Below are 21264 nucleotides of genomic sequence, written 5' to 3'. Positions count from 1 at the left end.
TGTAGGAATTTGAAATTAAATGGAATGTAACCTTTTATACTGAAAGTCCAGAAGAATGTGTATCATCTATTAAATAAATCAAAGCTTTGAGGGCTTTTTTGAGAGAGCGAGTCTGATCTAAAAATGACCTGACTTATAATTTGGACAAGAGAGAGAATGGGCCTGAACGTATCTGGAGCCATTCTTGACTAGCTTTTTTGTAATTTCCTTTGCAGTTGCCAGGGATTATACTGCTGGAATAAAGCTGGTCTTCCAAGCTGCTTGGAAAATACAGAATTCCTTGAAATTAAAGGGACAGCATGCTAGAGTGTTACACAGTTACAAAGCCATAAGCAGGATGACTTTCAGTTTCATCTCCTTTGAACACCTGAGTGCTGAATTTTGTAATGCATTGGCCAGGAAAAAATTCGTAGTTTTTGACTCTTTCTACGCTAAGATCTATTTTTTAGCTTCTTTTAAATATTGTTGTCATTGCCTCTGGTGTGACCTCTAAGACTATTTGCAAAACGAAGCTGTCTAAATGATAGACACGCGTTGAAACAGTTCTCTTAAAGATGCTGATTAAAGGAGGCATCTTAATCTGTTCCTTTCCCCTTCCCCCCCCCCGTTCCTCAAATTGCCTCTTGACTTTGCAGCTGCTTTGCAGAAAGGGTAAACACAGAAATGGAGCCCAACCTTCATTTGGCTGACAGCTGTAGTGTTTGCCGAAGGCCTTATCTTTGGGAATGTCTGGATACAGATACTTCAGAGGGTTTTCAGGAACGTTGTCTGCCATAATAACTTTGTAATCGCGCAGTATGTCAGCAAAAGGCAGTGCAGATAAGCGACCTTTGTTATAGGGTTCCACCGAATGAAACGTTACGTCTCCTGTAAAAATACAAAGGCACTGTAACTGCTGATAACTGGTAGATCCGCATCTGCAGTGGGAATGTATTTTTGCCTTTCTTTTGCAGTTTACCCTGGTGTAGGTTTTACCTGTTTATACCAATGTTAATATCTTTCAAGTTATACTTTGTGCACACGTGGAAAGAAGTTTAAAGCCTGCAGTAAGCAGGTACACCTCGCAATGAACTTACATAGTTAATACAAAGAACTGAGAGGTAGATTTTCAGAGTTTGGGCTTGTGTTACAGTAAACATGATACTTGTATCTTGCCCAAAACCATACTAAGACATGATACATGTGAGTTTTACTTTTCAAACCAAAGAAACCGTGGCTCCTGTATTACAGGTGTATTGCAGGGTTTGAGGTTTATATTATTTTTTTAAAATTATACCTACCATTTTCTAACTGGTCCACCCAAGTAAAGGTAATTCCACCCAGATTGCTTTCGCTGAACCTTAATAAAAACGTTCCTGGTGTCTTGTCTTTGAGCAAAATTCGTTCCTTCTCTTTGCTTACAAATCCCATTACATACCTGAAGTGTAACAGGAAATCATGGGTTTACTTTTGGAAAGAAATACAGGCTTCAATCTGTGCAATGCATCTGGCCAAGCCTTATATAGGTGTTCAAAGCCTGGTTACAAAAGCTTTGTAAGGTCTTGAAACTATGACAAAAGCTTCACGTGATTTACATGTGGAATATGGCACTGAGCTCCCAGTGCTAGGAAGTATGATGAAATTTATCACAGTACTTGACTGTACACTAACAGAACTGATAAACAGATCTAAACCTGCATTTCTAAGAGATTTGATGATGTTCCCTTTGGCAAAAATTTCAGAAAGTTACAAATGGGAAGAGGGAAACAAGAAGTATTAAACTCTTTGCAAATTCTTTCCTGCTTAGCTAAAACTGAGATTAGTAAAGAAAAAAGACAAAGCAGAGAGAGATCAATACACAGCTGTTTCCTTGTTGCTCACCCATCAATCCAGAGAGGAAGAATGTGTTTTTTAATTAAGTCCAGGATTGCTTCAAGCCAAACCCAAAAGGTAAAAGACTTTCCAGGCAAATGTTCCTAATGGTTAAAAAAAACCCCCAAAAACAAGAAGAAAAAAACAGACACCACAAAACACAAACAACATGCACAAGAAGATAATTGTGAGAGTGTTGTTACCCAACATCCACATGGCATAGCTAGCTCAGTTTCTTAAGAATATTTTGGTTTGTTCAAGCGAGAATGACAAACTTGAACTGTTGTTTTGAGTAACGCCTCTCTCTGACATAAACCGATTGATTTTTAAGGTATACATTGGAAGTGCCCCATTTTTCAAGGAAAAAAAAAATCACATTTATTGTTTCTAACTGGTTATGAAATTACATTTTGAGAGAACTGATAAGAAAGTTGAACTTCCTTCCAAGGTTCCATACTTTTTAAAATAATGTAGTTAATATGAAGAAAATGGGTTTACCCATTATTCTTTCTTAATAACTTTTCTGTTCCTCATCAAAGTTACTGAATATATAAACTGACTTGAAATAATTTACATCACAAATGATAATATGAAAAAAATTACTGTATGCTTTATGAAAAATGTATGCTTTGATAGCACAATCTATTGATCATTTACAGAAATATATAGGGCACACTAAAATGACAGTTTGTGATCTCTGTTAACAATGTGACTAAGCAGATTTCTTAGCCCAAGCTTTAAACTTCTGGAAATACTATATTCCTAGATAAACTTCTACAATGAATGTGATTGTGCTGGGCTACAAGTCCCACATATGGCAAGTGGGAATCTGATCAGTAGCATCAGAGGGACAGAGCTAGGCGTGCATGCTGGCGTTAAGATAAAGAAGAGTCTAGTTTTACTTTCAGAACTGTACCTTGCAGAACTTTGCCCAGGATAGTTGGTAATCATTGTAACTGACTTGTTGCCCTGAGAGCAAAAAAGAATAAAATGGTGAGTCTATTTTTCTGAAGTTTTGAAATAGATATAGCTTGATATCTGTATAGCTGGGGTGGGGGGAGAAGTACAGTACATCGAGACTTGGGGAGGTATTGAGAGGGATGCTATAAAGGACTGTAGATCAGCTTTTCTGTGTCCTTTTGAAGCAGCTGATAATGGTAGTTTGGGGAACTACTGCCTAAAGTAGTCAGGGACTGTGTTTCTGCAACACCGTGTGCTCAGTTTCAGTTTAGCCTGTGTGTTACTTCTATGGGCCTTCATTCTGTCTTGAGCTTCCATATTTTAAGACAATTTATTTTTTCTTTCTTATGATTTTTGCTGATTTACAATGGCACTGCTACCTCCACTAAGCAAGAATCTCCAAGAAACCATCAGAAAAAGTGACTGTTACCCAAGGAAACCAGTCTTTGTTTCCCAGCTTTCAAAGCAATAAAAGCAAAGATTCCCCCCCCTCGTCTTTGACAAATGCTTCTGTTCTTGCCCAACAGTAGAGGTATCATTACACCCTCAGCTTGGAGTTTCTTAGAGCTCACAATATATTTTATAATTGTTTCTTCTCCAGAAACAGATAAAGCTTTCTTTTCTTCTGCCAGCCTTCCCAAGGCCTCTCCCTCCTGGGGGACAATCAGATCAAAGTGTTCAATAGTTCATCTTGCTGAAGTTACAGGGCCTCTGCTGCGCTGTCACCAGTGAAAGATGAGTCCCAGAACTAAACAGACCCACAAGGATGGGTAGTTAAAATGAAACAAAACCCAAACCAAACCCCATAAGCAAGCAAAAAGACTTCCTTTTGATTTCAGATGCATTAGATAATTACTTGCTAAGGAAACAAAATAACATCACAGTTCTGCGTGACTCTGATGCCCTCTTTCTTCAGTTAGCAGCCTGAAAGTTCAGAAGTTGAATCACTTTGTCATAAGAATAAGCTGATGTGTGCTTTTCTTTAAAGAAAAAAATGTCATTGTGCCATTTCTGAAGTCAGCCCTGGAAGTGGAGGTCATGCTTGAAGTTGTTACCTGTAATTATCAAATATAAGAGCCCAGAAGCAAATGAAATCTGTGTATCTGACTGGACGTGAGAAGGACATTTTTCACAATGAGAACAGTCAACCATTGGAATAATCTCCCCAGGGAAGTGGTTGACTCTGCCACATTGGACACTTTTAAGACTCAGCTGGACAGGGTGCTGGGCCGTCTTGTCTAGACTGTGCTCTCACCTAGAGAGGTCGGACCAGATGATCCTTGAAGTCCCTTTCAACCTAGGATTCTATGATTCTATGATTTCTACAATCTTACCCATAAGTTTCTCTGCCAGCATGTTGAGTTGCTCGGAATTGAGTCCACGACCAACATACGATGAAAATTGCCAGCTCAGTACTTCTAAGAGCTGACTTAAAGTGGCAGCAGGGGGATTGTTGAAGAAAGACAAATTCTGCAACAGAATTAGCGCTTTGTTTAGGCAGCTAGCAACCATGAAATACACTGCAGGCTGTAAAAGAAGGCTGCAAGTACTCAAGCAGAATCCAGAAGTGTTAAAAATGAGGTGTGCAGGGCATAAGTAAGTGCTGGCCTTCTCACCTGCAGCCACCCAAAAAGGTCCACTTGGGTGCCTGAGCAGAGTTGCAGGGGGAGACTGCTAGAGAGAGCGAGAGTCTGTGTGTGCATCTTGGATGATAAAATACCTTGCTATGCTTCTGATAGTATCGTATGTTAGACAGTGAAAATATGCTTAAATCCTGTCCAATAAATGCAGATATCCCCACTATACTTTATTAAGTTTGGTGCATGGAAATCTTAAACCATTACATACTCATATAGTGATATGTTGTTGAATTGTTTGACTCATCTTTGTTTTTCATTTGGTTTCTGGACTGTACATACAATGAACATACTGAAGGCTGTGCAAAAACTCTTTGGAGTATCACAGGGTGATAATGAAGCCCAGGCTGCTGGTCAGCTGGCCTGCTGTCCTCAGGGGCACTCTGTGGTAAACTGTCTTACCCTTTCTCTCCTCCAAACATCTATCTGACTGCCACTAATCCCCGACTGAAAGCCTAAGAGCTATTGTACAGTCTGCAAACACATTAACAGTGCCTGAATCTAAAATACGTGCTGAGTCAGCGGGAGCCTGAGAAAGAATGATTTTTCTTTTGTTCGTGGTTAGAGCCACTAGAAGATGCTGCCTGACACTTAATGATCTTCTCCAGAGAAAACACTAGCTCCTATAAAATGCATGAGGGAAAGCAGCACTTGAGTACATTCTAGACCCACCTATACCCCTACTTTGACAGTTTTGAATTGTACTAGTAGAATTATTTTATACCATGTACGGTTTTGGTCAACCGCATCCAAAAAAGACAAATTCAAACTAGAAAATTTGTGGAGAAGGGCTATGACCTTTCCTTAGTTTAAGAACTACTACATTAGCCTACAAAAAGGAAGGCTAAGCGTGCATATGGTTTTGTATCTGCGCAGGGAACAAAAGACAAAGCAAACAACATTAAAGTATGATGTTACTAACAGTGTATGTGAAGAAAATAGGCCAGTTTAAGAGGGAAACAGAGCCTTTTTATAATTAAGATATTTGTTAACCAAATAATAGAAATGTGAAAATGCCAAAAGTCAGTACTTGCGTACTGAAGACCTACCTGAGGATCGTTGGTTGACAGATTGTACCAAATAATAGAAGCCCACGCGTTGGGTAGTTGGCTAACATTGGAAATCATCACCACAGGCAAAGAGCTGGTCTGGTGGAAAGAATGAATGCGGTGTGTAAATGCTGCGGAGGAAAGTGTTAGTGCTGCGTTATGCTTTGGTTTTTTTAGCCCCTTCTTCCTTCCCGAAGCGTATGCTTCTGTCCAGAAGTTCTGGAAATCTTGTGTCTGCTTATGGTTACTGCTGAAGAGGGCATCTAGGGTAGACGGACCTGTGGTCTGGCCCAATGTGGTGGTTCTTCTATAAGCTGCTGCAAAATGCCTTTTATTCTTGCCCCAGAAAATCTGGCTAGAATACTCACTTCCAAATTTATAGTCAATCCATACAGGCAGACCTGTGTTTCAAAGCTGATGGAGTGCAGTTCCTCGGTCACCATGTGAGGGCCCTGAAGGAGTAAGTTATAAAACTGTGAATGCACAGTTGGCATTTAGCACTGTTTTAGTGATCCAACTGCTGAGATTACACAACTTGGAAAGAAAACACATATCAAATATGTCAGTAGAGCAGGAAAAGAAGGAAGTGAAGGAAATAATTTATTTGTTAAACTCTGACATTAAATTAGTCTAGAAATCTGGCGTTTTTTTCTGATTAATCAAAAAGAAAAAAAAACCAACCCAACTTTGCGTTGTTAAAGCAATGCTTCTAAACTTTTAACTTTTGCTTTTAACCTTTTCTAAAATAGTGCTTTTAAACAGAGATTTGCGCAGAAAAAGTTAACAGATTATTTTTTGTGTCTGATAAAGACAGTCTCCAACTTTCCTTTTTCTAAAGTTTCTTTAATGATCGACAGTTCCAGTTTAATCAGAGATGTTAAACTTCAAGGAGAAAGAAACTAAAAATGAAACAAAAAGCCACTGCTTTAATGACAATTAGACCTTCATCTGAGAACACTGGTTGGTTGTAAGTATACTTAGATGGTACTAGTTGAAGGAGCAGAGGCCTAAATAATTAATCCAAAGTAAATCTGGTATTTAAAAACCCAAGCTTTTCTTGGGTGGAAAGAAAAAAAAGCAAATCTGTTTGTCATAGTTGATTAAAGTTTGCAGTACAAGCATTTTGTTTTGATTACAAACCAGCATAGCTCTGTAAAGATCCAAATCTCTGCCCCTTGTGAAACAGATCTTTCAAAATATGTTTCCATCCTCAGAAGCCAAAGTATAAAAATCTATTTGTCCTTTTCCTGGTTTTTTTTTGTTATTGTTTTTCTCTTCCCCATGACATATTTGTTTTGTCAGACCTTTTAAAAAAGGAACAAAATCAAAAATCCCAAATCAAAATGCTTCTGTTTGCTGAAATACTCCACTTTGTCAATGTAAAATAAATATTCCTTGGGAAAGTGCCTCGTGGCCTTATCTTTCCCATGGTGCGCCTCCTCCAGGAGACGTACAGGCCACTGCAACAAAAGATACGGTATAAATGAGGGATTGAGACCACAGGAGATCCTCTGGCCTCTGAATAATAAATCTGCCTTACAAAAGGAAAATCCAGCTTAGAGCTGAAGGCTTTTACATTAAATACTCCTCCATCAAATGAGCTCAAATGTTTTAATACAGGTAGAATCAATCCAGAATCAATCCAGCTCAACCTATATTTCTGACACAAAGCTGAAAAGGGTTGGTGAAACTCCCCTTCTCCCCCTGCCCCCTGTTATGATTTTGAAAAAACTTAAATTTGTCTCATGGAAAAATAATCTAGTCAAAAAGGTATATCTACACGAAAGGATAAATCTCAAATACAGAGAGCTTCCACTGTTTTTTTACAAGGCAATTCATATTAACAACTACACTCCCAGCTTACTAAACATCCTATAACAAACCAAGTTGCTGTTAATAAAAAAAAACTTGTTCATGCCAGCAATGAACTCACAGACTGTGATTTGACCAAGCAGCTCTGTTTGAGGAAAGCGGTTAGCAGTGAACCATGTCACAGCTCACCTGTCCTAATTCTCCACAGTCCTATGTTTTATATAGTGATAAAGGCACAACATGCGAAAGTGGGAGTAAAATGCTACCAAAAGTAGAGCACCAACATTTTTACACCCACATTTTTGCATTTGCTTGTCTTGATGCAAATGACTTTGTAAATAGCAAAGTAATTGGGAGGCGAGCCTTGAGTTTCAGTCTTGCTAATCAGGTTGCGAGTTACTCCGTTCAGAAACACTGTGTGAAGCGTGTGCAAGTATCTTCTGCTTTAGGCTTTTGGTTAAAATTCTCTCTGTCGATTGCACTTTTGCTGTGCACTTAAAGACTACTTGTAATAACTTTTGTGCTTGTATAACTACATCTATTTGGGCCGTGATGAGAGTGATTTTTTTTTTTTTTTTAACTTGCCAATACCAATACAGCTTTGCCCTCAGTGCTTCTACTGTGCAAAAAAGTTACACTGGTGCAGAGATAGCCTACAGTGGTTTAAGGTATTTCACTCCCTAGGTAAGTAGGTGGCATTCATAGAAGAATCCTATGACTTCAGTTACCTTGGGAAACACTGTTCTGGTGGCATCATCAGAGGCTTTATCATTGGCTGCAAGCTTCTGGCCCTTGCTTCGGGCAGAGATTTATCCGCAGATTTTTGCTGTTAAATAGCAATGCTAAATTTACAGCGATGGTCCACAGCCACCCTGGAGTTCATGTGCCTTTCCCTTCCCTGCCTACTGCCTCCAGTTGCTGGATGAGGGCATCCTGCTTTCTCCCCTGCCGGGGTGGTTCTCCTTTCCCCTCCTGCCAGTGATGCAGCAGGTGAATGAATGAAGGCAGTAACCTTCTTGCCTGTGATTCTGATTTTGTCTGTGGCACTCAGGGGAATCGTGGTTTGTAGGAAGCCAGAGCTGAGAAGGAGGATGTAGGGTAGAGCTGTGCGGATGGTGAGGAGCTGGGCAGGGGAAGAAGCACTGGTGGTCTGGATGTGAGGGGTGCTGGAGGGTAACACAGGGATGGAAGGTGCTCTACAGTACAGTTGAACGCAGGGGCACGGTGTTCCAGGTGCGGATTAGCACTGATGTGAAGGCTTCTGATTTCTGTTCTCCGCAAGGCAAGAATGTGTGGATTTTAAGCTCCTCCACTTGGAAGCAAGCACTTGCAATGCCTTTTCACCTTACATGCCAGGTGGTATGTGCCTGTCTCTGCCGCAAAGTACCTGCTGGCTTCTTAGGGCTACCCTGTCATAGTACAGCATCACCACAAGAGGGGAACCTATGACCAGATTCGGATGAGTTCTGGTAAACTTAAGCACGCTTCTGGTCCTGCTTGAGGCACGCAAACTTCTTTGATGCAAATATAATTATACCCTTACTTCAGCTGTAAACTTGGCCAACAGATATATATTTAAAGAACTGTTCCTATAGGTAAAATTGTGTCAGCAAAAAACTCAAAAAGCTCATTTTTTTCAAAATGTAAACGACTAAAAAGGTGGCCTTGAAGATTGAGTGCGTACATTCAGATTACTGCTTCCTACTTTCTATTGTAATGCTTTTATACACAAATTTGAGGCATGTAATTGAAATTTCTGAGTACTTCTGAAAAGTTCTTGTTAGCTACTTCTATTATCATGTGATAATTGGTCCTATACTTAATATAAGGATATTTCAAAATCTAACAGCATATCATTGCTCTTTGATTTAAATAAAATCTAATCTGAAATACTTGTGAGAGTAATCAAAAATATAATGTAAAACAAAAATGCACAAACCTCATTTCCTTTGCTTCCAGCACTTGATTTCATTTCTTTGGGTTGCTGTATAAAGCAAAACAGTACTTATGTGGCAAAGAAACTACAGATAGAAGTACATAAAAAGACCATCACTTGTAGCCATGGTGTTCTTAGTATAATAAGGTTTTGTTTACAATATACAAATACACTGTAATGAAGGCTCTGACACTATGCCTTGAAAAGCCTATTCAGTGAATAGTCTTTTGATATTTTCAAAGAATTTTTAAAGAAACTAAGTTAATATAACAAAGCATTAAGAGTGCTTGCAAAGTGTGTAATACAAAAAAGCACTGAAGACCTTCGATCTCTATCTCCTTTTGCAAAACTACACTGATGCACTGCATCTGTAGTTAAGCAAAAAACAATTCCATAGGTGAGGGAGTCTAGTCTAGCATGTCTAGTCTAGTCTTCACTGAGATATTAGAGAAGTTACAGAAGCAGTACTATAGTCTCTCAAAAGACAGTTATCGCAGGCATTAATTTCAACCAGATCTAAAGCGTTCCACTGTATATTTCTCCTAAGACAGTGGTGGTGTGGTTTGGGTTTGGGTTTTTGTTTGGTTTGGGTTTTTTTAACAAGACTCAGTTCCTGAGAAGCTCTGTAATTCAGCATGATTAGTCTTATCCTTTTCTGGCATTAATTGGGATGTGCTTTGTCATTTCTGTGAAAATATATAGTCTTATTTTAGGGAATGGAAAAAGTATGGAATGGGATAAAGAAGCTCTAGGAGTGAACTTTCTGTATAAGGAAAAAGAAAATAAGTGTAGACTTGATAGTAATACAGTTCCCCCTGCATAGTTTTTAAAGACTCCTTTATTTCTTTACCAGAGGTGCATGACAGGAAAAAAGCAGTCAAAACTTACCAAATGTCGAAATTCTACTGACAGGCTTCCATTTGCAGATTCATCCATGTTCATTGCTTTCACGTGTGTTCCACACAGAACGAATCTACGATTACTATAGAGGACATTACATTTACATACTCAAATAATATCGTATTGGATAAATTAAGAAATCTGATATTTTATTTTCTTACCTTACAGTTGAAACATTCCTAAAATAGAAGAGGGGCAGGGAGAGGAAACAGATTGTGAATCAGTAAATGTGTAAGCCATACTTGCACTGAGAAACTTATCTTGAGACGGTCAATTTTTACCTTGTTAAATACCAATACAACTGCAATTTTTAAAATAAAGAACTGAAATTTGTACTGGCCAGATGCAAGTAGTGTATTTCATCTAGGTTTTTTTTCTGTCATTGGAATGATATGAGGGTATCAAGGTACCAAACCCCTTAGAAAGAAGGAGTTTATATAGTAGTCTTAATTTCAGGCAGGGGTGAAACTCTCTAAGCTCTGTAGTTACTAATTACAGCACCAGCTTTTCAAGCACAAGCTTCATGTACTACTTGGAGCAGCTGCATTGGAAGTACTGGGCCTATTAATGCAAGCAGACATAAGTGCTATTTCAAAACTCACTATCCCATAAATGCAATACACTGATTTAAAGTTTTTGTGTAATGCTACTATTTCAGATTGATGAATTTCATCTGAGTCTTGGAAGAAATCTTAAATGGACTTCTCACCTCCAGTTTGAAGTATCAATTAGAAATAGAAGCTTTTTTTAAAAAAAGACAAGAAGTCTTCCATGTTAAAAAAAAAGCATTACCCTGATGTTTTAACTGGGTTTCTTTTGGGGAGTTTGGATTTTTTTTTCTTTTTCTTTTTTTTTTTCCTTTTTAGATCAACTTCTAAATGAGATAGGGTAGCAACTGAAAAACCTGTGTTGTCTCTGTAGGGAGAGAGAGAATGTCTTTAAAGTTTCTTACTTGTCAATAGTTGCTTTCACTCTGATCTGGTAGTTTAGCTCTGGCAATTTAATTAGCAACCTTCAAAACAGAAAATGTAAAAGTGAATTTTAACAGAATAGATTTCTGACCAGAAGATATTAGAGACCAGTAGCTCCACACAAAAGTATCTGAAATTATTATAACCTGAAAAAAAATTAGGCCTCTAGGATTATATCATGATTTACAGGGTTGTATACTCAGAGGGGCTGAGCTGTTCCAGTGGCAGGTATTCTACCCTCCCTGCAAGTACGTGGAAAAGTTAGTACGAGTTTGAGGGAATGGCTAGAGAGACAACAAAGAGGTAATAATTAAGAGATGGATGTGTATAATCTGTGACTGCACCGTAGATGTACTTTCTTTCACATAATCTTTCCATCCCCCGACCCTCCATGCATTCTTTTTGCTGCAAGGTGGAAATGAGATGCGAGCTCCTCTCCTATCTTTGCCCGTTTCACAAAGTCAGGCAAGGAGGTAGTGGGAGTGAGATAGCTTGTTGTTGATTCACCAGAGCCCCCCAAAATGCAGAAGTTTTTCTTCCCCACGTGCAAAAGTGGCTCTGAGTATTCTGATGTTGGCTTGTATGATGTGGATCATTATTTACTTCAGTTTGCAAACTCATTAAAACAAGAATTCAATGCATACAGAATCTTGAAGGTGTGGACTTTTGGCCACAATCTGCCTTTCTGCCTCACACTGATTTACTCTTTATTGCCACTTATTACGAGTGACAGATCCTGTGGCCAGATTCCAGAAAACTCTCCCTGGAGTCAAAAGGATCCCTAAACACAACTTGGTCTGCTTTGCTTTCTATACTCTGAAACAGTCTCCTAGGACAAAATGCAGTACACAAATGAAGGAATTTATATCGGATTTCCTATCCTTACCTCAATTTAACAGTGAACTGTATCAATGTTTTAAGAACCATTGGCCTCTGGGGATGTGTTGGCATGCAGGGCTGCCTTTCAACCACAAACGAACTGTGTGAAAAGAAGTGAAACAAATAGATTTTTAGGAATATGCATAAACAAACAGCTGTATTGAGGAAAAAATGGGCTGTTATCTCTGAGATTTATTTCTTTACAGGTGCTGAAGTGGGAGGTATGTATTCCAACACTCAGTTTTCAAAATGATCCACTAGTTTAACTTACAGTTGAATTGTCCCCATAAGAAACAGATCTTTGGAATACATTAAAAATCAAACCAAACCAAATTCCATAGTCCTAAAATACCAGGCTGATAAAAGTCTAGAAGACCAAGACTTTTATCAGAACCATAAAATAGAGTATGAAAATACACCGAGCCTGGCTCTGATGAAATTTAACAATCATTTTATCTTTTTAAATTTTTTATAAAAAAACAATTGACCATGTTTTGCTTTCAGATAGTCACTTGTAGTATATCTCTCATAAATGGCAAGGGAATGACGATAATATTTTATATACAAATAAAATGTCTTGGTGGGGAAAAGGAAAGACAAGGAACAAATTAGCACCTGCCACTTTACTTAACAAAACAAAACCAGAAAACCAAGAAACAAACAAACAAACCCAAATCCCAACGTTTTTTCAGCAGCATGTATGTGACTCCTACTGAAATAAGTGGATTTTGTGTGTTCATCTAGAGATGGAACTTGACCACAAACCCTTAACTACTACACCTGAGAAGCCGGCTGGTACCTTCAGCTTCTAGGGATTTTGGTGGCAGCTGTACGTACTTTTTATATGGGTAACTCAGTCTTTAAGATCCTCAGAGACTCAAACCTTTTTTAATTTTTTTTTTCCGTCTTAACAATATGATCTCATTGTTGCCAATAAATTCATGTTGGTTCAGGTAAAGTTATGTACATAGACGATGGCTTACGCACTTCCGGAAAAGATTGTAGAGCAGAAAGTTGACTTTTTCTAGCAGCTGAGGTCTTTGCACTGGGATAGGGTCCCCATCGTAAGTCAGTCTGGTCAACAGTTCATCCAGTTTTTCTAGTTGCCTTCTGACTTGGAAAAGACTCTCTGCCAACAGTGTAAAACTACAGAGGACAAAAGATTAGTTTGCAATCTTTCATGTAAACAGCTGCTTAGAACATAATGGCTACTGAAGTTCTTGCTTAGGGAAATCAGAAGCAGCACCAATTGGTGCTTTCTAGCTTTATCCAAATTCATGTCCATTCATCTTTTGTTTACAGGAGTATATAAATACATCAGGCAAAATTTTCTACTTTATTTTCAAAGACAAATATTTTTGCAACAGGTCTCATCAACAGCAATGCAATGCTGTTTGTGATAATTTAGAAGAAATATATATGCAGTTCTGACATTTTACATGCAGGGCACTTGTGCCAGTTTTATTTCTTTCCTACAGCTTAGTGGTTTTGCAAAATGTACTCTTTAAAAGGATAATATTTATATAAAATGAAAAAGTTACGGAGACTGAGGAAGTGCATTTCTCAAGAGAGGTAAAAAAAAAAAAGAGTATCAAATCCAAACACACTTGCTAACAGTTTAATAGGGTACATGTGTATAAAATCACATCTTTCAGCTATTTTTAACATCTTTATTGGAAAAGAAATACTTCAGTGGAAAAAAAAAACCCACACAAAAAAGGCAAAAATACTTTTTCCTCAAACCTGAATAGGTTCTTGGTTGTTTTCCTTCCTTTTTTTCTTCTCACTGTTTACTTCACCTTCTCTAGAAGAGAATTTTGTTGGGGGAGAAATGACCAGGATGTTCTCTAGCTGCGCTATCTTTTCAAAAGTAATGCTTTTCTATTATTATTATTATTATTATTATTATTATTATTATTATTATTATTATTATTATTATTATTATTATTATTATTATTATTATTATTATTATTATTATTATTATTATTATTATTATTATTATTATTTGCAATCACCTTTAGAGCTGCCACCACTAAGACTACTGCCATTCAATTCCTCTGTAGTTTGAAGTCTGGAGGAGTGATGTACCTAGTGAGTCAAAGCATAAAGTGTCTACCCAGCTCCTGCCTAGACAAAACTCCCACTGTCCTCAGTGACAAACTAGTCAGCACGGTTCTTACTCACGCAAAACCCCCGAGAGGGTATGTATCATGTATCTGGAACAACTGTCAAACCAAAAAATAGGACTGACTGCCATAGCTCCATGCTCAGCAGTTCACTGTAATGTTACTAATTCTGAATAGCAAATGTTGTCCACCAAAACAAGTTGTATTTTTGTTATTTACTTGCTTAGCTGCTAATGATTTTGCTGCTGTTGCAAGGTAACTGATTCAAAGGAAAGATCATTTCATGTGCAGCAGACTTCCTGTGGTTTTCAGTGGAAACACAAGCTCAAGGCAAGTTTACCAGTTCTGGAGCTGATCAAGCCCACCATGGAGAGGACCCCCAATGCAGGCAATCTGCTGCCGTCTCTTCCAGTCTAGCAGCTCTTCAGTCAGCATGTTGCTCATAAGCATATCGATTTCGTGAATCACACGCCCTATTTTACTGAGTACTTCCTGTAAAATAGGAAAGGTGTCACAAACTGACCACAGGGAACAGCCACAAAATTCAGCAATTATCATACAAGTGCTGGTTACATTTCTTTAATTACTTTAAAAGTAACTGTATTTAGCCCCTGCGGCTTTAGTCTCTTTAATTCAGAGGTGACTGGATTCATCACCCATTGTACTTGAAATTCATCCTGAATCTCTATGAACTCTTCCTCAGTAAAACTTCTTTTTTGGGGGGTGGGAAAGAGGATTGTTGCATTCTTTCTGGGCATAACACCTCCAAGAAGTTGACATTTAAGAGTACTGTCGAGGCAAAAAGTCCTCCTTTTGTTTTGTATCATACCCAGTGCACTGGGTTTTTTTTTTTTGCTGGCTTGCTTGCTTTTACCCATAAAAAGCACATGGACTCAAACAAATTGCCTAAATGTACTGTTTTCTGTGTCAGCAAAGAAGTGGTCAGGGGAATATTTGTCATATTTGCAAGTATCGGTTGTTGAACAGAGCAAGGTACCATTGGTGGGTTGTTGGGGTTGGGTTTTTTGTTTGTTTTATTTTCTTTGCAATTATTAGATTACATTTACTTTGAATACTTTTTATTTACTTTAAAAGCTACAGATTGCCAGCTAAGTTATCCATTTAACATAGTACATAAGAGGTCCCATGAAGCGATGCCCTCACCTCACTTCTAATGTGTGCAGAACCATATCCTTGATTAAGCTGTTAATTGCCAATTTCTTAACTGCTAGTCAAAATCACCCATATCCGCCCAAACCTTCTGTGGATTTTTAACTCCCATGTTATTTGTCTGTTCTTCTGAGAGGAGAATTTAAAAAGGCACGCGTACGCATTTGAGTATTTGGTGTGGGAATAAGGGGTGAAAGCAAGTGAACCACAAATGACAAAATGTGTCACTAACCTTTCTCTTGTAGTCTAAAGTATTGAGCATCGCCTGCAACGCCAACATTTCCTGTTTAATGAGGGCGCTGTTTTTGTCGCTCTGCTCTACAGGGGATGAAAAAAATCAGTATAAATGTGTGTGTGGGTGCGTGTGCGTGTTTATAAGGGGAGGAGGGGAAAAAACCATGACCAGACTGCAGCATAAACTAGTGAAAAAATGAACTGCAGATATCAGGAGATTATGAATTAGTATATTTCATGTGACTGGGCTAACTTTAGTACAAGTTTAAGATAAAGTTTTATGACTCCACTTTGTAGATGTGGAACAGGAAAAGGTAGAAAACATACGGATGATATCTAGAAATCTATAAATTTCTTACACATGCGTATGCACATGAATATTATGTACATCGGGCTTGGATCAATGATTGATCTGTACACTACCGAAATATGTTCCTGGTATCAGCTCTTTGGACTTGATGTGAATTACACATCTGGCTGAGAGAATGGAGGTTAGGCATTTGAAACAGGGATCAAGAGCTCATCGCCGTGGGGATTTCAGCAGCCAGGAGTACTGATCGCTGGGTATTTCCCCCCTCTCCGTAACTTTTTTCCTTCTCTGGATCATGCATTAGTTTCCAGCTTCCCCCAAGCTTGCCCCATGCTCTTTCGTGTGCAGTTCTTCCCCTGCCCTCACCTTCCCCCACCTCTTGCTCTTCTTGCATCTTTCATGCTACCTTCAAAAAAGAAATTGGTGCCAACTATGTCTCTGCTAAGCTCTGGATTGACACCTTCCTATTACGTTAAGGTAGATGTTTCAGTACAGGCAGACAAGTAACTGATTGTCAGCTCAGCCACAGAAATTGCTCACACACATTGTAAGGTTCTGCAAACCGGCTGTGCTGGTGTGGAGTGTTTGTTGACACAGTGAAATTTTAAGCCCTGAAAGTCATTTATGTAAGCATGTTTTATTGTGCAAGTGGGGCAGGCTTCAATCATCTGTGTGGCCAATAATTACGACTGGCCTGATGACTTAACAACTCATTAAACCATGGCAACTTGATCTCTTCCAATTGCCTGGCCGTTTCCAGCCTTAAAGATACAGGATTGATGTGGTTTAAGAACTCTGACATTTCAAGCCCAATATCTTTGCCTGTTCAAAGGGAGATAAAATGAAGCTATCTGAGCAGACACAAGTGGACCTCAGTTTCTTTTCTGAAAGAGATCGTGCAAGGACTGTTGCCATGTGCAGATCTCAACCATCATAGGCTGGTCAAACATGCATTCAGAGTGCTTACCAGATGGTTATCACCACTGTGGTCAAAAAAGAACAGAAAGGCAAGTTAGAAGCTAAAATACCAGTTTTGCACAACTCTACTCTGGGAAATAAGAGGCTTTTCCACATCCTGCCAACAAGGGGCCATGTCAAAGGTGAGGAAATTGAAAATAGGTTCTTTAAATTAAGAAAATTACTACTTTTCATGACATTATGCAGTTTATCTATAGAAAATAACTATACTTGCTTGACGAGATCCTGTTTACCCTCTTAACCCCGAAAGAGTTGTCATGTTCCAAGACTAAAACTTTATGTAAACTAAAAATCCATTTTTATGTTTACATCTGTCATCTGGATAATGCACAAAAAAATCTGATACTGGGGTCTACATGTGGAATCAGCCATTTCCTAGAGAATCTAAAAATTATTATAAAAACTCTTACCTAAGCTTTGTATTGTTTTATACCTGAAGTCAAATTCCTCTTGCAAGTCTTCCAAGTATTTGACGTCTTGGTCAGTCATCTTTCCCAGGAAAAAGAAAGTAAAATTATTTGGGTGTTCACAGTGACATGAAAAGGAATTTGTTTTGTAACAGATAGATGCATAATGTAGTATTTTCCTTTCCTACCATTCAAAAATCCCTAAGCAGTTCTGGGAACTCTGGTTTACTATCTTGTAAACTTTAAAAAAGACGGTTGAATTATAAATGCACATTAATAACTACAGATTTATTTCACTTATTCAGAAAGCCAAATATTATCCCCTCTCCCACAGTTGAACAGTAGTTGATACAGCTTAACTGCTTCTTGTTTACTAGTTCAATAACGTGGTGGAAAGTAGGAATGATGACATTTAGCCTCAGCTAAAGTGAAATTATTATGCCAATAAGTAACGCTCTTCTTGGAACTATAAAGCAGGGCAAATGGATAATTTTGCATTGACTTAAATGGAAATTGGAATGGGGTGTGCAATGCCAAGAAGGGTGGAACCAGAGACAGGAACAGAACTTGGAGACTTTATTTAGAGAATTACTTAAGAATTTGCATAAAGAAATAAACATTTTTGCTGCTTTAGCTTTTTGTAAGGGTTTGTTTTCATATGCACTGCAAAAAGTTTAGAAGGTGTTTTCTAGTAACCAAACAATGATAATTCAAAAAAAGACAAATCAAAAGAAGGAAAATAAAACTGTAGAAAATAATCTGTTTTACTTTGAAAGTCTGTTTCTGTGCTGTTTATAAGAAGGCTTGGCTCCGCCAGCAACTCAACCCTTTTTAGTTCCCTGAGATGTGCACGTTAAGCGTCTGTGAAAACAGAAAACCTCTTTTGCTAAATTAGGACACAGAGAATTAGCCATTTTGGTTTCCTCTTTATTTTGGAGACTAAACTTTTAAATAATATGTGTAAGGTATGAAATTACATACACAGGGAGCTGGCTGATTCCTGTGTTCAACTTAATTACCTACTAAAAAAACCCCTTGTATCTAGAAATCATTCTCATTTTCACTGGTCTTTCAGGGATGGCTGCGCTTCCCCACAGGCAGAAGGAGCAGCATGGTAGGCTGCTGGGTTGCAGCTTTGTCTGCTTTTGCTCTGCAGCTCTTATCTTACAACTTCATATAGAGATAAAAATCTAGTATCACATTCTTCTAAAGCTAGCTTTATCCTTTTAAGGGTTTAATCTCTCTAACCCTTCTTCCCCACATAGGGAGACACTGATGAGAGAATGCTTCTATGACCTCCTCCCAGTATACCAGAAGTGTTGCTCTTGAACAGCATATGGACAGGTATTTCAAATAGAACTTCTACACTGACAGTGCTGCAAAGCTTAAAGTGGGGATGGGATGGCAAAAAGACCATCGGTAATCTGAATCCTTATCCTGCCTTGAACTGAATGGACAGGAATTCTCCGACGGAGCTTTCAGGGTCTGTATGGGACGTAGCTACAGGTTTGGCTCAGCCCACCTCTGCCCTGCAATGGTATGGCGAAACTCCTGGAGAATTGTTACCGTCAGGTCCCAGTGTTGTTCTCCCCTCACGACTCCAAAACATGTAATTATGTCACGTAGCCTTCAGCTTTACAAAAACCTTGGTACATGACTCAGAGGTCACAAAGGCTAGATACTGCTGACTCAGCTAAAAGAGGTGAAGTTGCAGAAATACATTCACTGAACCTCACATCTTTTTTGAGGCTGTAGGTATGTTCTTATTGCACTCAGTGGTCTGCCTGCAACTTGCATAGGGACGAGTGTGATAGCTTTAAAGTAGGCAGCTCTCACGCTGAACCCAGAGCAGCTGTAAAAACCTGAGGATCCAGGTATGTCCTGAGTCATTAGTCTGGGCTGAGGTCCTCAGAATAATGGAAAATGGTTGGTGCACCTTGTTAGCAAAAGTATTTGCGCTACCCAGCTTAAAGGTAGTTCAGGTATGTCTGTATGAAAGTCATGGCTGCAGAAACAGCAAACAAGACAAAAGAATACCTGAGCACTGTTCTTGATGGCTGACACTTTGTGTTCTACATTTCGTTGGCGTTCTGAAACCACGGAGTTCTGCAGAGACTTTTCCAGTGGCCCCTGGAACACATTGAACAGATAATGGTGGATGAGTAATAAAAATGAGTGATAGTAACTGTACTGCAAGTTCTAGCATAGAGAGGGAATTCAGAAGCTGGTCTTCAACCAGCTGGAGACTGGTGTAAACAGATGAATCTGTTCAGTTGCACAGATTTGAAAAACATGCTGCTTTAACTTTTGAAATCCAAAAGGTGAAAGAGTATGGGTATACTGCAAACATTAAACAGCTAGTAAATTAAGTAAACTGAAGCACAGATTATTAGGTTTCTGAAAAAGACCCATGTGACGATACTCATATAAGAATATGTATTACATCCACAGGTGATTAAACAGAACACATTTGACTTAAAAATTCTATGTGGGTTTTAACCATGTAACAATATCCCCCAAATGGGTTTTATCTCTAATTTTAAAGTTTCTTTCTTCAAACAACATAAAAACTATCAATGCCTTTGCAGCATATCAGATGGAATGTCTTTTGTGTTGCATAATTAATATGAATTAATGCATTGCATAGTTTAAAATATACACATCTGTTTTGTAGAGAATAATCTCTTTAAAGCCTTTCCTGCAGATTAAAGTCTTTGAAGATTATCTGTGACATAGAAGTCACTTATAGCAACGTTTGCAGCAGTAGAGCCACTAATGAAGTACAAACATGAGTTTAAAGGGCAACATTTGGCAACCCTTAGTGCACACAAATCACTCCAGTGGAATGAGAGGACAGGATTTGGTCCTAAAAGTACATGAGCAGATTAACATGGAGCAGATTAATGAAATGTAATTCATTACCTGTACAGGCATGCTAGCTGCAGCCAATATTCTTCTTTCTTCTCTTAAACAGTTTGAGATGATTACTGCTATATGCATGGGATTACCCTGATATTTGCCCTGCAAGCACAAGTAAATACAACTTTTAAAAATTCAGAATCCAGGGTGTCCCTCTGGAAATCACAAACAATGTGCTTCAGTGCCTATGAGCTGCAGCTTGATGCAGGCAGAAAAGGCTCCCCTACTGTTCTCGACCTTTGTTACTGCTGGTTCAGCCTTGCAGTGCAGCATCACTTAGTGCCATTGTCACAAAATATTCTTAACAATATTCTGCAGAGATGATAAAGGTACAACTCTGAGATGTACATCGTTTGAAGATCAAATTGCTCCACTGCTAACACAGCTGTTTTGAAAGGGCTTTCCTGTCAACCTATTCTGTGCATGATTTTATCATGTCTTCCATTTTCAATAGGATGTTGCTGTTAGCATGTAGCATTTCTGCCAACAAAAAACTGCAAGCATATCAATACGGTAATGATGCAGGCAGAAGAGCCTCCTCAGCATAAAGCAGATGACTTAAATTTTAATGTCTAGGAACAATTTTTCTCCTTCAACAAATAATCTGCCTAAGACGAAGGAAGAAGCAACCCTTGTGCCAAGAACCAAAAAATGTCTCTATTTTTACACCACCATAAATAAGGTGCAGAATTGTTGATGCGTGACTGAGGACTGGGCACAATTTGAACAAATATTGGTTTGTGCTGTATTTATCAAATTGGAATGATTGAGGACTCTCAAGCAGCATCTTTCATGGTGAAGTATTTGTTCAATGTTTCTCAACATTCTTCATGCCTTCTATTCAGTATTCACATATCAATCATTCAGATGCCCATTCTTCAGTGCCTATACAGTTTTCAGCCATTCATTAGAATTAATCCAGTTCATTTATTTTCCTGTATGGTTTTCACTTTTGGACTTGTTCTATTTTCCACTCTTTCTGATTAGTTTTTATTCTCATCATATTTTACTGCCATTCAGAACTTAATTTATTCTTGCTTTTTCTGAATGTGGCACAATAACTTTATACGTACTTAAATTGATGCTGTATTTCCCTTTGATATCTCATACCAATTGTTGTATTAG

At 38.4% G+C, this 21264-nt stretch overlaps 2 protein-coding genes across 3 annotated transcripts in view; one reads left to right on the top strand and one right to left on the bottom strand.

The window, feature by feature from the left end:
- MYO1B (myosin IB) overlaps window positions 1-21264 on the top strand; it is a 194520-nt gene that overhangs the window by 3430 nt on the left and 169826 nt on the right. The gene's annotated exons all lie outside the window — the stretch shown is intronic.
- The window catches only part of STAT4 (signal transducer and activator of transcription 4), a 39110-nt gene that overhangs the window by 3489 nt on the left and 14357 nt on the right, over window positions 1-21264 (bottom strand). Inside the window, exons 3-20 of the mRNA XM_009643593.2 lie at window positions 20143-20241; window positions 19258-19350; window positions 17224-17302; window positions 15524-15609; window positions 14462-14613; window positions 12983-13141; window positions 12003-12095; window positions 11098-11157; window positions 10307-10324; window positions 10134-10227; window positions 9249-9293; window positions 5866-5949; window positions 5498-5596; window positions 4146-4281; window positions 2768-2820; window positions 1861-1955; window positions 1281-1417; window positions 676-867 (exon numbers count right to left, since the gene is read on the bottom strand). Coding sequence (XP_009641888.1) covers window positions 676-867; window positions 1281-1417; window positions 1861-1955; window positions 2768-2820; window positions 4146-4281; window positions 5498-5596; window positions 5866-5949; window positions 9249-9293; window positions 10134-10227; window positions 10307-10324; window positions 11098-11157; window positions 12003-12095; window positions 12983-13141; window positions 14462-14613; window positions 15524-15609; window positions 17224-17302; window positions 19258-19350; window positions 20143-20241 — 1774 coding nt within the window. The remainder of the gene's footprint in view (window positions 1-675; window positions 868-1280; window positions 1418-1860; window positions 1956-2767; window positions 2821-4145; window positions 4282-5497; window positions 5597-5865; window positions 5950-9248; window positions 9294-10133; window positions 10228-10306; window positions 10325-11097; window positions 11158-12002; window positions 12096-12982; window positions 13142-14461; window positions 14614-15523; window positions 15610-17223; window positions 17303-19257; window positions 19351-20142; window positions 20242-21264) is intronic.

Source organism: Egretta garzetta, unplaced genomic scaffold, assembly GCF_000687185.1.
Source record: "Egretta garzetta isolate BGI_Z169 unplaced genomic scaffold, ASM68718v1 scaffold297, whole genome shotgun sequence".
Classification (NCBI taxonomy): domain Eukaryota; kingdom Metazoa; phylum Chordata; class Aves; order Pelecaniformes; family Ardeidae; genus Egretta; species Egretta garzetta.
Note: the sequence above shows the minus strand (reverse complement) of the source record. Positions and strands in the feature narration are given on the sequence as shown.